This window comes from Cnephaeus nilssonii, assembly GCF_951640355.1.
Source record: "Cnephaeus nilssonii genome assembly, chromosome: 6".
NCBI classification, from domain to species: domain Eukaryota; kingdom Metazoa; phylum Chordata; class Mammalia; order Chiroptera; family Vespertilionidae; genus Cnephaeus; species Cnephaeus nilssonii.
Genome location: NC_137077.1, coordinates 30,696,383 through 30,713,978, shown reverse-complemented (window position 1 = coordinate 30,713,978; position 17,596 = coordinate 30,696,383). Strand labels below are relative to the sequence as shown.

At 36.5% G+C, this 17,596-nt stretch overlaps 1 protein-coding gene across 14 annotated transcripts in view; it reads left to right on the top strand.

The window, feature by feature from the left end:
- Positions 1 to 17,596, top strand: part of C2CD5 (C2 calcium dependent domain containing 5) — a 93,441-nt gene that overhangs the window by 19,846 nt on the left and 55,999 nt on the right. For 7 of the 14 annotated variants that reach the window (XM_079775328.1, XM_079775332.1, XM_079775330.1 and 4 more), the window contains 2 exons: positions 4,652 to 4,803; positions 10,126 to 10,211. In XM_079775328.1, the coding sequence (XP_079631454.1) occupies positions 4,652 to 4,803; positions 10,126 to 10,211 (238 nt within the window). Of the gene's footprint in view, positions 1 to 2,611; positions 3,665 to 4,651; positions 4,804 to 8,368; positions 8,561 to 10,125; positions 10,212 to 17,596 lie in introns of those variants that run through there. The other 7 variants (XM_079775324.1, XM_079775323.1, XM_079775335.1 and 4 more) reach the window with 4 other exon arrangements.

Genomic DNA, 17,596 nt, shown 5'->3' with positions numbered 1-17,596 from the left:
CAGGTACTGCCCGGCTGGCATAGCTCAGTGGTTGAGCATCAACCTATGAATCAGGAGGTCATGATTCGATTAAAACACAATCTTTTTTTTTTGAATTTTTAAAAATATGTTTTTATTGATTTCAGAGAGGAAGGGAGAGGGAGAGAGTTAGATACATCAATGATGAGAGAGAATCATTGATCGGCTGCCCCCTGCACGCCCTACACTGGGGATCGAGCCGCAACCCAGGTATGTGCCCTTAGCAGGAATCCAACCTGGGACCCTTCAGTCTGCAGGCCAACGCTCTATCCACTGAGCCAAACCGGCCAGGGCCTAAAACACAATCTTTTTAAAAAAGATTTCCCCCTTTATCTTAAGTTTATTCTTTTTATTTCTTTCTTTCTGCTGGCCTTTAGTTATTTGGATTAAATTTTATCACAAGAGAGGGAGCACATATATTGCCTTATTTTGTTTGGAAATACGTTGCAAATGAAATAGCTTTGAAATAAAATGGAAGAGTGAATTTGCTTTATATTCTACTTAAAATGTGTCTTAAAAACATATCAACTGCCTGCTACTTCAGGGGAAGTCAGATTGCAGGGGTAGATTTTGGGGGAAATTTGAAATTCAGGTGTTTTTTTCTTCTCCTCTTTCCATAGCAAATTTAAGTAAGGACCTGGTTCCCTCCTCCTCCTGCCACCCTCCCTCTTTATCTACACTGCCTTAAGGGGTCTGGCTTTTGCATCTGTGATTTCTGAAGTTTTCCTCTTTTCACTAACTTAATGGAAAGAGAAAGCTATAGTACCTGTTGGTGTCTTAAAATGATGTATGGGTACTAGGGAAATATATTTTATCTGCATTCAGGAAGTGTTTCAATAATGTAAATCTGGGATTATGTAAGTTTTCTCCTTTTCTAATTTTGTTGTAGCCATTTGCCTTAAATTGTCAAATATTAATGAAGAATTTAAATTGCTTCATTAAGATTTTTCTGCAAGACATCTTACTACTAAATCATGTTATTTTAACCTCCCCCCCCCAAAAAAAAAAAAAAAAACAACCCCTCAATACTCAGGATGCTTTATTTCAACTAGCTTCTTTTGTATTTTTGATAATGAATCAATTTGAGTGCTAGCTTAAAGTTGTTTTATGATTCAGTTGATTATAGTTATTCTGGTATTTAATTATAACATTGTTGATTCTAGATGAGAATTTAATAAAAGATAGTTTGGATTATGTTCCTGCCTGAATGGATTTGATATTAGAAGTGCCACTAGGGTATTACTGAAAGGCAGCCTTTCATGCAAAGAGATTGTTACGAATTAGAACTCCAAGAATACATTATGATGATGCTCCAGTGTATTTGAGTTTTAATGTGATATCATAATTTGAACATTTACAATGCTCATTTTATTTTATTTTATTTTACCTTTATTAATGTGTGTTCTACTCCATAATTTTTTTTCTTTTAGATGTTTAATGTAATGTACAATATAAATCTTTTTTGTTTCCTAGCTGAATTATCTTGATGGTACAAAGTGTAATTAAATATGATTTATTACTTCTCTACTTCAGAAAAAAAAGTACTTTCTAAGAGATTTTAGCCATAATTCCTCCTCTGTATGACACTGATTCTTAGACTTTCTTGTTTTGTTTTGTTAATCATCACCCGAGAACATTTTTTCCATTGTTCCTTTTTTTTAGAGAGTGGAAGGGAGGGAAGGCGAGAGGGCAGAGAGAGAGAAAGAGAAAGAGAGCGAGTGAGTGAGAGAAACATTGATGTGAGAGAGACACATCAGTTGGCTGCCTCCCGCACAGGACCTGACCGGGGCTGGATCCAGCCTACAACCCAGGCACATGCCTTTGACTGGGAATTGAACTCAAAACCTTTCTGTGCATGGGCTGACTCTGTCATGACTGAACCACACCATCCAGGGCTGATTCTTAGACTTTTTAACTTTATTAGTCATTTCAATAGAGAAAGAAAAAAAAAATAAAACCTCACTCAGGTTGTATACAAATAAATCATCGGTTGAAATGTTTGATTTTTATTAGTTATATTAAACACATTTTAAATTTAAACTAGCAACAAAAACAAACAATTGTCCCGTTGTAAAATCAGTGATATTTCCAGAAAGTAGTCTGTAGACCATTATTGTCAATTAATGATAGCTCATGTTTGAACCTTGACAAATTGTGATTGTTGGGAGTGTCTACGGGCAATGGTAAAGAAAGAGATGCCAGGAAAAGTTGGGCTCTTGGCCTGCTTTTAATTTGAATTCTAAAAAAATTGTGATATGATTGCCTTAGCCAGTTTGGCTCAGTGGATAGAGCGCTGGCCTACAGACCGAAGGGTCCCAGGTTTGATTCAGGTCAAGGGCACGTACTTTGGTTGTAGGCTCGATCCCTGGCCCTGGTCGGGGTGTGTGCAGGAGGCAACCAATTGATGTGTGTCTCTCTCACATCAGTGTTTTTCTCTGTTTCTCCTCCTCCCTTCCACTCTCTCTAAAAAAAAAATCAGTCGAAAAATATCCTTGGGTGAGGAGTAACAACAACAAAAAATTAAAATTAAAAATGGAGATATGATAATTTTTCAGAGTATATATATATATAAGGATTATTTTCACCTTATTATACATAAGCAAAGGCATTGCATAGTGAAATAATTGCTAATACGAAGTTAGGGATTTTAGTTCTGTAATATACTTTATTTTGAAATGTTGTACATGAATATATACCTGTGTATCTGATCTAAATATATTCATACATGCGCATGATGTGGTCTATTGCAGGATATAAGTTGATATCTTATAATATTTCAATTCAGAATGTAGTTTAATCTATTTTAAGTTTAAATAATTTGAGAGAGCTAGACAAAAATAATTTACATTGCTTTATTAATGTGTTTTTAAAAGCAGTGTTTCCTTGTTTTGTTTGGTTCCCAGTATAACTTGAGTTTAAGCTATATAATTGATATGCTAAAATAGGCAATGTTTATATCGGCTTATATCCATTTAGTTCAGTCATTTCTCTTTATGCTGTAATTTTTCTTATTCTTAAGTATCCCTATCTCAAGATTCTAGGCAGAAATAGGTTTGTTAGTTAAACTTTATTTATGGAAAACATAGTTAATTATAACAGCAATTATTTATATATCAGTTTTAAAAATAAGAACTTTATATTTATAGACTTTCCACTTTTATGGGTATTTTCTTCCTAAAATTCTGTGGTGATCAAAATAATAACAAACATTTTAGAGCAGCTTAAATCTAAATCTTAGTCTTTTTCAGAAATTTAATTCCACTGACAATTCTACCTGCTATCTTTCGTATTCACAGTCCTAATTTATTAATCTGATCCTTTAAAACTATAATTATATCCTAATGAATGAATGAATATTTAGCTATTTTTAAAACTTTTCAACTTGTTTTTTTGTTGCTAGGGATTAAAAAAATAATTCCTCTCCCCTAACTAAAGCTCCTTTGAAATTATTTTAACAAAACTTTGCTATCTGTTGTATGTATTGTTTTCTTTTCTTCCACTTTGACCACAAATTCCCCCAGGTCTCCGCTGGTTCATCCTCCAAGCCATGGATGCCGCTCGACTCACAACAGCCCAATTCACACTGCTACTGGCTCACGACTTACTCAGAACTTCTCTGTGTCTGTTCCCACTCTCATCTATACTGGTACGAGACTGCTCAGACTCCAGAGCTGGGGAAGGCAGGTCACAGGCAGAGTGGCTGCAGAGGGCAGGCAGGCAGGTAGTGTAGGCAGGTACCACAAGTCTTGGCTTCTTCCTTTTCTCACTCAAAGTCCAGTTGCAGTGAAGAAATCCTGTATTTAGCCTCCATAGAGGCTCTAACTACATGGAATTGAAAGTGTTCTTCCAGTTTCCAAAGTCTCTTCCATAGGTCTTCTAACAACCCTGGGTTCTGTATGCACTCTGTGCATATTTTGGAGAATCTTCCAGTATGTATTTTTGCCATTACAACTACATTTGATTAGAATAAAAATTGATGATTGGATTCTAAACAAAATAGCTACCAAAGCTTCTGATTTGCTTATGTTCTTTATGTACAAAACTTGTTCCAGTAGGGTCTGTTTTATTCTGTGGAAGAGAGCTTTTGGAAAAGAGGTAAGCAACTATGCTGCATAAATGCAATGATTTTTTGTAGCTATATTCATTTTCCTCTCTGCTCTGTTTTTAGCTGTGGCACTCTTGATGCTATAGGATAAGGAAACATTTTTCTTTTGATGATATCTGTGTGTGCAAATATAAAAACAGTTGTGAATATTTACACACACCATTTGCAGTCATCATTGTTTCTTTGGTAACTTAAAAAAGCATTGTTTATTTGAAAGTATTTTCAGTCATGTATTTATTCTTTTTGTTTATTTCTTCTTTTAATATTTTTTACCCCCCTTAGTCTGTCATTTCATGCTTTTTTGCTTTTTTACTTGGCTTATTAACTGTTTCAATGCAGATAATTATTTATTTGAAGAATGATGAATGGTTAAACAGCAGTTGATTGACTTTGGCCTCATACCCAGCTCCACACTTAAGAAATGACTGCTGGCCCTGCCCCAATATTTCCTGGTGTTTGGATCATGCTGCCTTCCCTCAAATCCTTTGGCACATGATTATTTAATATTTCTCCACCTTCTTCTGGCAGGATTCCCTTCAATGAAGATCCCAACCCCAATACTCACTCATCAGGACCCTCCACCCCTCTGAAAAACCAAACTTATTCCTTTTCACCTTCCAAGTCCTACAGCCGACAGTCCTCTTCTTCTGACACAGATTTGAGTTTGACACCCAAAACTGGTAAGGCGCTTCCACCCACCTTTTATTTTTTTCTATTTTTTTTTTTTCTTCAAATTTGGTTCTGTTTCTTGTTAGCTTTCCATCCAAGCCTTTTCTCCTGTTTTTTGGCATTTAAGGTTAAAGGTAATGTGAACAGTGATCATTTTCAGTACTACAATTAAAATACGAAGATTTTGTATAGTTCAGAAATCGGCATTTTATTGACTTAACCACAGTGTAGATATGAAGTCCAGGATTTATTTTGCAGTATATATTTTTCATTTCATGCTCAAGTTAAGAGGAATAACATCTGAAAGCATTTGAATAAAAAGGAACACTATAAGTTGCAGTTGAATTCCTCATGCAGTATAAGCATTTTGAATTCATTGTTTCTGTCTATTTGTGAATATATTTGTAAAGATTTTATTATGAAAAAAAATCTTAAGAACAACTAATATGGTTATTTTGGAATACATACACCTATTAACTTTTTGTTATTTAAAATGTTTGTTTTTTTCTTGTCTTAATTTCTAGACTAGAAAATAGCAGTTTTTCTTTACTTATTCTTGCATATATCTCAATGTATGAAATTTATAATTTTTCTGTCTCCTATGTGTGTTTTAATAATTTGAGATTTTCTGAATACATTTTATGACAAAAATTGATTAAAAATTAAATTTGTTACTACATAAAATAGAATTAACTTAATCATTAAATTATTATTCTTGAGAAAAAGAAAAATAAATAAAACATTTAAAAGTTAATAATTTGCAATTTTTGTAAATATTTTTGGCTGGCAATTTCTTGTCAGATTAATGAAAAAATTTTGCATAGTTCTTATTTGTGTTATTTTTAATTTATCTTGAATAACCTTATTTTCATGTTAGCCAAGAAATTTATAAAATGACCTGATTTTATGAAGGCGATGTAAACAAATCTAATTCCAGAACCAGTACTACTTCCAAAGTAAAAAAGGATATTAAAAAAAAGCCTGCAGTTTTAATATCTACTTTTATAAATGTAGTCATTTATATGAGTACCTAATTCTTTGAAAAGAGTATCTGTATTTTTATATATACACTAGAGGCCCGGTGCACAGATTCATGCACCAGTGGGGTCCCTCGGCTTGGCCTGCGGGGATCAGGCCAAAACCAGCTCTCCAGCATCCCCCGAGGGGTCCCAGATTATGAGAGGGTGCAGGCCAGGCCTAGGGACCCCATCGGTGCATGATCGGTGCTGGGAAGGGAACTTAGGAGGGCTCCAGGGCATGTCCGGCCCATCTCACCTAGTCCCGATCAACTGGACCCCAGCAGCAAGCTAACCTACCAGTCAGAGCATCTGCCCCCTGGTGGTCAGTGCGCATCAGAGCGACTGGTCGAATGGTTGAATAAACGGTTGGACACTTAGCATATTAGGCTTTTATTATATAGGATAATTATGACTGACATCTAAAAATAGTTGATATTTGATAGTAATCTTAACCATATTCATGTTAAGCATCTTAACATGATTTGTAACATCTTAACCATATTCATGGAACCATTCAAATAGTGCTTTTCTTTTTTAAAAAACATATTTATTTATTAAATTGATTGGGGTGACATTGGTCAACATGAACATATAGGTTTCAAGCATGGGTTTCTATGATATAGTATCTTCAAATAGTGGTTTACTTTGTTTTTTACTGAAGAATGAAATTCTGGCCTTGAATTCATGACAATCAAAACAAGAAAGACTGCCCTAGCCAGTTTGGCTCAGTGGATAGAATGTCGGCCTATGGACTGAAGGGTCCTGGGTTCGATTCCAGTCAAGGGCACATGCCCAGGTTGCGGGCTCGATTCCCAATAGGGGGTGTGCAGGAAGCAGCCAATCAGTGATTCTCTCTCATCATTGATGTTTTTATCTCTCTCTCCCTCTCCCTTCCTCTCTCAAATCAGTAAAAATATATTTAAAAAACAAACAAATACAAAAAACAAGAAAGACTTAGGATAGTATTTGAAAAATAAGTTTTCTTAAAAATATTTTAAAAAACTGTCCACTTGCTATTTATTTGTGTATTCCAGGCCACTTTTTAATATTATCTTTAATTTTTGAAAGTATTTCCTTGATCTTTCTGTTTCTTTTTCTTTAGTTCACCATAAAGTCCAAGACTAAAGAAGATTGTCAAGTAATACATTAACTGAACTAGTCTATTCTCTTAGCTTTCTAGTTTGCAGTCAGTTGTATTATCAAATGAAAATATTTTTGTATTTTATTTTCTAGCTCCAACTTTTTAGTTTTTAAAAATTTATTTATAATAGAGGTATTCTTATATATTTCTATATTTATAAGCTACCTCTAAATTATTTTGTTCTACCTATAATTATTCAATACCTCAGTAGCATATTTATAGGATATTAGTCATTTTTAGTCCTTTGGCTTTATCATGATTCCCTGAATATCTTCAAATGCTCCTGAGGAACATTCTCATTTCTTGTTGAGATTTAAAATGGCAAATATGATTGTTCTAAAATTTCTAAAACTATAATTCAGTATCTATTTCATAATTTTCTGTCTCCTAATTTACTTATATTCAAAATCAGTCTCCTGACAAATAGGATAGATAAACTGATTATTATTGATTTATTGTATGTAAACTGGGGAGTCAAAAATAGAATTAAGTTAATAAACCTTAGACTGTGAAATTTTTCCCCCATTCGTAGTTAAAGCTATCACTTGTTTTTCAGGTAGGTCTTATTTAAAAAAAATTCATATTGATTTATTTCAGTTGATTCAAATTTGTGACATTTTATAAGATTTTATTTTCATACTTTCCCCAAATACTCAACTAGTCACAGTGGAATTTTAGAATGCTAGTGTTAGGATACTGACTTGACACCTAACTCAAGCTCAATTTTACTTTTTTAGTCAGGCTTTTAACCATGTAAAGAAATGGTATTTGACCCCTAGGTACCCAAATCTTTGTAAATGCAAATAGTACTATGGTCAAATTTGAGTATTTAAAATTTTAGAGGAGAAAGAAAAGTATTAACATCTTGAAGCTGGACAGAAATAACTTAATATTTATTTATTTAAGATGAATAATGGCAACTGCTTAATGTGGTACTGTTTGATTTTTCAATTTAAATACTCATAGGGATATGTTTGGTTTTTTTTAGTAACATTTGAAGAGCTGTACTTTACCACTTTAAATAAGTGTTTCTATTTGAGGCAACAAGTTTCTGGCTTTAAAAATTTGTTAGATGCAGTACATTTTAATCTTACACAAAGAAGGCAGGTAATTTAAGTGTTTCAAAGAAATCAACTAAAAGTTACTAGAATGGCATAAAGTCTTACTTTAGTGATTTAAAAATTTTAAAGAATGCAAAGTTTGTAAAGGTTTTTGTTAAGTTTTAGACTATGCCTTCTATTTATATTAAGTTGGGTATATGTCTTGCTAATGACTTCATAAGCTTAGTGTAATTTGTGTATGCATTTTAAAATTCATTTTTACTGTTATGTTTTGGTTCATCATTGCTTTCCTTATCCTGCATTTTCTGATCATCTTCTGAATCTACATCTTTTTCTCTGCTACTTTCCTCCACAGCACCTTACCCACAGGGTTCTAGGATTTTCCTGTATCCCAGCTCCCCCTCTCTCTCTTGTGGTTCCCTTCATCTTAAAAAGTCCTGTCTCCTCCTCTCGGAATCTAGCCTTCCCCCTCATCATTCTAGCCTTGTCAGCCCAGTTCTGAGGAAAAGTGTTTCTTTCAGTGACGAGCTGTTCCTGGCTGCTTCTGGTAGGATCACCTTAATGTCAGCTTTTTAATCCCTTTATTTAGAATCATTTTTGATACTACAAAGAAGTAGTGGGTATTTTATGCAGGATGTACTTTTTATTTTCTTATTGTTAGTTAGTTTTAAGTAATTAGAATTATGAGGACATGATTGAGGATTACTTGATAGATAATTGTGAATATTCTGCTAAAATTATTTTTATATTAAAAAGTATTATATTCTAAGGACATAGATAGACATATTTCTAATTATTACTAGGTTCTTATTACTGGAGTGTCTGTTTTACTTTCTTTCCCTTCATACCAACTCTATTCACATTGGACCTGTACCATCATGTTGCTAAACCATATGGTTACATTAGTAAATTATTCTGTTTGAATCAGTTTAAGTCTCGTTTTGGTAATATTATTTCATTATCCATTTTTTTTCTGTCCATTGCTTAAATTTTTAAGTTATTCTGCTGTATTTTTTTTATATTTCATTTACCTCTACAAACTTACATTTTCTTTTATGGTTTTCAATATGCTTCATGTAAAGAGCTTAGTTTAATTTCTATGTTTAGTATTGTATAGTCTCTAAGAATCATGTTTAGGTTACTACAAGGACAATAAATTTCCTTTTTTTTTTTTTTAATAAAAAGAACAGAATGGGACTATACATATGCTAACCTTTGTTTCCTTATCCAAGAACAGCTAAAAATGTAAAAGTCATAGTGACTATGACTAAATGTTTCTTCAGTTTAAATGGTGGGATTGAACTAGTGACTAGTTTGTAGAGAACTGGCTTCTCACCTGTCCCCTGCTTTCTATAATTCTTTTACCATAGTTGATCTTTTGGTATTATCAAAAGAATAAAATAAGATAGGGAAATAAATTTAAAATTAAGCCTTTAAAAATACATCTAAGAAATTGTGAAATATAATTCTTTCATGCATAACGACATACATTTGTGATGTGTCTATTACATGTTTGTGATTTTTAGTTTTTTAAAAATTTTATGTTTATTTTTGCAAACGAGTGTGGAAAACTATGGATATTAATACTGTTTTGACATTAATGTTATTTTTAGAAATGGAATTTATCAGAAAACTCATTTGAGTATATTTCAAAATTACCCTGAAATTCATGCTCTTTAGAGAATTTTAGAATATTTTAAGGACAATTAGTGCTTTCCTTTTTATACTTAATTTTAGAGAAACATTTAATATTTCTCATATTTAGTATTCTTAAATTGTTAGCATAAGTAATTGGTATTATCATGATTATATTTTATTAGAAGATTCATTTTTAAAAATTAAATTTTATGCAAAAATTCAATACCTTAATTTAATTTAAAAATAATTTATAGAACAAATTAAGTCTAAAACTAGTTGTGATCTGTAGAGCGTTGACATATTGCTTCTAAAATGAACTTGCTGAATAAAATATGTGTTTACTTGCCTCAAATACTTTTAAATGTTTGGGTCATTTAAACAGATTTTGACTCATGATATTTATGAAGATGAATGCAATTAATCTTTCTGCTTCTATAGTTGTTTTTTTGTTATTTATGTACTGATGTTCTGTAGGAATGGGAAGTGGTAGTGCTGGAAAAGAAGGGGGGCCATTTAAAGCTCTTTTAAGACAACAGACGCAGTCAGCATTGGAACAGAGGGTAAGATTCACTGAACATTCTTTATTTTTACACTGTTAATGTGATTGTATTATCAATCTTCCATGTACTTATAACTTATTTCCATACTGATTTTGGTTATGTATCTGTAATATTGTAATTTCAAAGTCTAAACTGTATTTAAGTATCATAGTGATTTGTTTATGTATAATAACTTTTAATTTGGAATAATTGTATAACTCTTTTTGTTTTATCCTCCAGTCTTCTACTAGAAATAGTCTATTTGCAAATATTCATTGAAGGTGAAATTATTTCTAATTTTACGTTAAAATTATAATATATAAAAAGAAATAATAGATATTTTTCCTGGAAAAAAAAGTTAGTTTTAAACATTAAAAGCATATTATTAGTATATTAATATTTTTATTTGCTGAGATTATTTTTATTACTGGCCAATCTCTTTAGCATAAGAAATGCACAGATTTCATATTTCTATAGATTAACATAAATAATGTGGTTGTTCAGTATTTGAGTACATTTCTTTAAAATATTATAGTTAACATTTTATTGAATATGTTAAATGGAAAAATGAGTAGTTAAGTTATTGGATGATTTTTCTCTTTTCATTTTTATTTTTTTTATAAACTTCAATGCTAAGGGAGGATCGCCTCATAGGTTCTGTAGAAGGCGGGTATGTTCCTAAAACATGTGTGAGAGCCTATTTCTTGTATGGTAGTTTTTCTAGTTTTAATCTTGATTATTTAAGTTTTATTTATGCTTTTAACACATGTTGCCGGCTTTTTTTCTTTTCATAATGCAAAGTTTGTTTTTTAAAAATTTAATAGCACTATGAGGCTGTTTTTGTTTTTGTTTTCTTTTTCCTACTTAACTAATACTGTGCATGATTTTATGTCCTGTCAGTTATTTTAAGGCACAGTTCCATAGCTCTCATTATGTCTGATTTACAGAATGTCTTTCACAGGTTCTATTTTACACTAGAATTAAAAAAAAAAAGCTGCAATATAGCAAATACCTATAAAAGGATGCACTTTATAAAACAGAGGTGTGTTTTTTCCTCCTAGAGGTTGGCCTTTTGAGAATACTTGTGTTTTTCAGATTCCATTATTATAAACAAGAAAAATTTTTTTTTTTTAGACTTTCTTTGCTTGTGCTGAGAGTATCTGTGTATGCACTGTTTGCCTTTTATTTATTTTTTAATTTTTTAAAAATATATTTTATTGATTTTTACAGAGAGGAAGGGAGAGGGATAGAGAGTTAGAAACATCGATCAGTTGCCTCCTGCATGCCCCCTACTGGGGATGTGCCCACAACCAAGGTACATGCCCCTGACCGAAATCGAACCCGGAACCCTTCAGACCGCAGGCTGACGCTCTATCTACTGAGCCAAACTGGTTAGGGCACTGTTTGCCTTTTAGACAGGCTGGAGAGAATAGACCTGAACAAAGCAGAGTGATGAGACTTTAGCTGTACCCAGTTCTTGGCTTTATACCTTATTAAGCAGCAATTGCCTTTCAGCTATTCTCACAGCTTGCAGGCACAAAAAGCCCACCTAAATATTCAAATCATCCATTGAAAGAAATTTAGAAAATGACTAAAAAGAGGGAGAAGAAGGCCAGAGTGAAGGTGTGTGTGTCCCCTTATCATTTTTTAGTGCAGAATGCTCTTACTTCCACCCCTCCCAGTTTTGTATTTTCTACAGAGTCCCTTTCACTAGGATTAGGTCCTGTAATCTAATTATCATTCTAGAATTCACAGGAACAGAAAAACTTGGGTTGCCTTGATGTTTGATATAATGAGATTTTGCCTGTATGTTGTACCTGTGACTTTACTCTCTCTACTAAGAACTTTTAAAAGCATCCTATATAATAAAGAGGTAATATGCAAATTGACCATCACACCCTCACAAGATGGCTGCCTACAACCAGGCCAGCAGGGGGGTTAGTGAGGGACGACCAAACGACTGAGCAAGCAGGCTGCGTGGGGCGACCAGGCCGGTAGGGAGGTTAGTGAGGGATGACCAAACAACTGAACAGCAGGCTGTGTGGGGTGACCAGGTTGGCGGGGGGGCTGTGAGGGGCGACCAGGTTGGCAGGGGAGGCAGTTGGGGGTGACCAGGTCAGCAGGGGGGCAGTTGGGGGCAACCAGGCTGGCAGGAGGGGTAGTTAGGGGCGACCAGGCCGGCAGGGGGGACAGTTGGGAGCGACCAGGCCAGCAGGGGGTGGGCAGTAAGGGGTGACCAGGTTGGCAGGGGAGGCAGTTGGGGGCAACCAGGCTGGTAGGGGGTTGCAGTTGGCGACCAGGCCGGAAGGGGGGGGCAGTTGGCTGCAATTAGGCTGGCAGGGGGGCCAGTGAGGGGCGACTAGGCCGGTGGGAGGGCAGTTGGGGGCAACCAGGCCAGCAGGCCAGTACACAAAGGCAGTGAGGGGCAATCAGGCTGGCGGGAGCGGGGGGGGGGGCAATTAGGGGCAACCAGGCAGGCAGGCAGGCAGGTGAGTGATTAGGAGCCAGCGGTCCCGGATTGTGAAAGGGATGTCCGACTGCTGGTTTAGGCCCGATCCCTGGGATTGGGCCTGAACCGGCAGTCGGACATCCCTCGAGGAATCCCGTATTGGAGAAGGTGCAGGCTGGGCTGAGGGCACCCCCCCTCCCCATGCATGAATTTCGTGCACCGGGCCTCTAGTGTAGCTTTATAAGAAAAATAATTCTAATCACTGAAAATGGTTTTGAATTTGGTTTCGATAAAATTTATATTTTCAAATATGTTTTTAAACATTCTTAAAATTTTGGACACGTTAACACATTGGGCATACATTACTAGATAATCTTCATGGAATTAACAGCAGAAGTGTGGAGAACTTTAAGTTTTCCTTTATAATTTGGTAAAACCTGTGTTAGCAATATATTTACATAATCTTAACCTTGCAGTATCAGTTATTTGAGTTTATGAGACCACCTCTCTACCCTGTGTACAAAATAAATAGAAAGAGCATTATCATCTTTGACTTTCCCATTCATCTGTGGCTGCCAGTAGTGTGACTTTTTTTGGGAAATATTTGTACAGAAGTATGAAGAATTCTCTCTATATGTGTTCAGATGTGCCTTAACTCTGCCAAGTTGAACACTGAATCAAGTTAAACCTAGGCTACTTTTATCATTTTTTAATATTCACTTTAAACATTTATTTCTACCTCTTGCCTCCCTTAATAAATTACATTGATGTTTTTTTCTTGAGGAAAAGAGAAACTTTGAACTTCTTTTATTTAATGGATTATTCAAGTAGAGTTCTCAAAAATAAAAGTATTATTTTCCCCCTCTCACAAAAATATTAAAAAACTAGAGGCTCAGTGCACGAACTTCGTGCATGGGTGCAATCCCTAGGCCTGACCTGTGATTGAAGTGTGAGTGTCTGAATGGAAGGGTAGGTCCCAGATGACCTCTGGGTCCTGGGTAGCACCTGGGCCCCTGGACCCTCATGCGCCCCCTCCGCCTAAGTCACGGCACCCGAGTCCCCACACGGAGATGTGGTGAGCGCGGCACCGCACTGGGAGCCGGGCAGGCAGTGTGCTCTCTCCCAGTCGCTCTCGCAGACTGGCTCCTGTGCGAACTCACACGGAGATCAACCGCCCCTGCGGTCCTGGCAGCTGTGACCTGGCTCACCTGAATGCGGCTGCACGGGTGTGGGGCGGGCTCCTCACAGGCACCCGGCACAAGAGCCCTGGCGTCCCGGGAGAGGTTAGCAGGGGAGTGAGAGCGAGCTCTGCGGACACCTTGCATTCTCACTGCACCTCCATTCCTATCACCCCCACCTCCAGGTAGCCGGCGAGAGGTTGCAGCACGTTGCTGATACCCGCCATGTTCCATGCCGCCCCTGGTGGTCAGCGCACATCATAGTTAGCGGTTGAACTCCTGGTTGAACTACCACCCGAGGGGACAATTTGCATATTAGGCTTTTATTATATAAGACTAGAGGCCCGGTGCACGAAATTCGTGCACGGGGGGGGGGCAGGTGTTCCTCAGCCCAGCCTGCACCCTCTCCTTTTCTGGGACATCTCTCTCACAATCCAGGACTGCTGGCTCCCAACCACTCGCCTGCCTGCCTGCCTGATTGCCCCTAATCACTTCTGCCTGCCAGCCTGATCACCCCCTAACCACTGCCCTGCCAGCCTGATCGATGCCTAACTACTCCCCTGCTGGCCCGATTGCCCCTAACTGCCATCCCCTGCAGGCCTGGTCGCCCCCAACTGCCCTCCCCTGCAGGCCTGGTCCCCCTCAACTGCCCTCCCCTGCAGGCCTGGTCCCCCCCAACTGCCCTCCCCTGCAGGCCTTGTCCCTCCCAACTGCCCTCTCTTGCAGGCCTGGTCCCCCCCAACTGCCCTCCCCTGCAGGCCTGGTTGCCCCTCACTGCCCTCCCCTGCCAGCCCAGTTGCCCCCAACTGCCCTCCCCTGCAGGCCTGGTCCCCCCCATCTGACTTCCCCTGCAGGCCTGGTCGCTCCCAACTGTCCTCTTTGCTGGCACGGTCACCCCAACTGCCCTCCCCTGCAGGCCATCTTGTGGTGGCCATCTTGTGTCCACATGGGGGCAGCCATCTTGTGTGTTGGAGTGATGGTCAATTTGCATATTACCTCTTTATTATATAGGATAAGTTGACAAGATCTTGGAAATAGGTGTCAGATTATTGGGAGATGAGAAATAGAATTAAAAGTTTTATTTAGATTTAGGTTTTGCCTATGAACTATTTGATGTAAGGCAAATAGATATATATTTCAGTATAACTCTTCTTTCACCTGTAAGAAAAATAAAATTACTCTGTCGATTCTGGGATGTTTATTTTTCTTCAGTAAAGAAACCTAGTTAACTTAGTTTGACCTAGTGTTTTTTAAATATATTTTACCATGGAATCTTTCATTTAAATATGTTTTAGTGAGGAACACATTTTGGGGAAACATTGATAAGAGCAAACTTATTTGGATAAATTATGATTTTTTTTTTAGAAGTGGAGGTAAAATTATATAATAAGTCATAGGAATCTGGCATGGAGTTTTATGTCTAGAAACTTTACTCTGGTCTTTTAGGATAATAAAAAGAATATATGATTTTAAAATAAGCTATTTAAGCATCTAAGAAAAATCTTATTTAAAACTTAAAAGAGATACTCCCTTGTGTTCTCAAGGTTTTTCAACTAGCCTGTCTTGAGTACATGCTATTAATAGATTTATGCTGCATGCACTTGGCTTATGTCAAAGCAGCAACATATGAAGTCTTATCTAGGTACCAAATGGCAAGATGTTTTAAATATAAGGACTTTCCAGAGAAAACGTCTCTTACAGTCCCTGGAAGTTTCATCTGAGCAGTGAAAGCAGTGTGTGCTTGGGCTGATCTTAAGGAAGCTGTCCTTATGGACTAGAGAACCCATACATTCATCAGGTATAATAATAGACTAGAGATTAAAATCAACTCTTTAACTTAATGTTTTAACCAGAAATAACAAGAAGACAGATGATGAGGTTTGATGTTCAGTAAGAGTCTAGGCCCTCTTGAGCTCAGTTTTTTTAACCTAAAATGTGGAGATAATAGTACCTCCTTCTTGGGGTATGGGAACAATTATAAAGGACAGTTTTAGAATACTTTGCACAGGGCTGGCACATTCTGAGTACTTTATAGCAACCGCTGGTGTTTGTGGTGGAGACGATAGGTGCTGAACCTCATAGCTACTGGTAGGCTGTAGACATGAGCAGTAATTCTTCTGAGAAGGTTGAATAACAATGCCATTTTCTATACTGTAGCTTAAAGTATGTGTGTTAAAGTGAGTGGGTGTGCTGCGTGCCTGACCTGGGGACATGCAGGACAGAGGTGAAGTTGGCCTCTGCCTCTTTGGGCAGCTGTTCCCTTTCTTTTTTCTGCTGTGACCCAGATGCTTTCCTCTCATCCATTTATCCCATCTTCTGAAATTTGGATAGAAGAGTCAAAGAATCCGAAATAGGGAAAGCATTTAGCTTCATTTTTTCATACCTCAAATCTTATATGCAGATTTAAAAAAAACATATTTTGTTGATTTCAGAGAGGAAGGGAGAGGGAGAGGGAGAGGGAGAGGGAGAGGGAGAGAGAGAGAGAGAGAGAGAGAGAGAGAGAGAGAGAGGGAGGGAGGGAGAAACATCAATGATGTGAGAAAATCATTGATCGGCTGCCTCCTATATGTCCCCCCCCCCTCCCCCCCACCTCGGGATGGAGCCTGCAACTTGGGCATGTGCCCTTGGCCAGAATCGAACCTGGGACCCTTCAGTCCACAGGCCAACACTCTATCCCAGGGGTCCTCAAACTTTTTAAACAGGGGGCCAGTTCACTGTCCCTCAGACTGTTGGAGGGCCGGACTATAGTTTTTAAAAAAACTATGAACAAATTCCTATGCACACTGCACTTATCTTATTTTGAAGTAAAAAAACAAAACAGCAAAAATACCCACATGTGGCTGTAGTTTGAGGATGCCTGCTCTATCCACTAAGCCAGACCGGCTAGGGTTGCAGAAGTTTTTAATATGTGAATTTACCCAATTTATTTCTATGTTTTAGAAGGTAGTAGTACTTTTCATTTACTTAAAAAACTTATTTTGTCTCTTGTCCAGAATATTTATAATACAGGATGTCCCAAAAAATGTATACACACTTTGAATAATTATTAATTCCAGTGGGTTAAATTGGAAAAGAAAGAAACATCAATTGAGCTATTAAAAATATGTATGTGCATATATTTTTGGGGCACCGCTATATTTAAGTGTAAAGAGTAAATTTAAAGGGCTTTTTTTATATTATGCCTCAGTATTTTGAGGAAATTAAAAACTTGTGTTCTTAAAAATGAAAAATTTTTTTTTTCTAAGAGTTAGTTTATTAGATAAAATACTCAAGTTTGTAGTAATACAAGCTTATCTGGACATTTTTCACTTAAAACATATATTGAAAAAGTTCAGGGGGCAATAAGAAGGCATTTTGACTAAATATTTTATAATACATTTAAGTGAAATTCCCCTTCTCTCTTCTCCCTTGCCTTCCCTTTCCTCTGCTTTCATTTGGGCCAAACCTACCCACTTCCATAGACTGTTTTTTCACTCTTCTTTACATAGCCTAGGCTTTCTTGTATAAGTAATATGTATAAGTATTTTTTCACTCTTCTTTACATAGCCTAGGCTTTCTTGTATAAGTAATATGTATAGAATGTATAAGTAATCTTTAAATTATAAAATTATTAATTTAAAGATTACTTATATATTCTAACTGAATTACCTTCTAATTATATATACATACACATGCATATATACTTACACATATATACACATATGTACATATACATACTAGTATATATATTTATTCTGTATCTTCCTGGGTTACTGAGATGTACCAAACTGTTTGCCTTT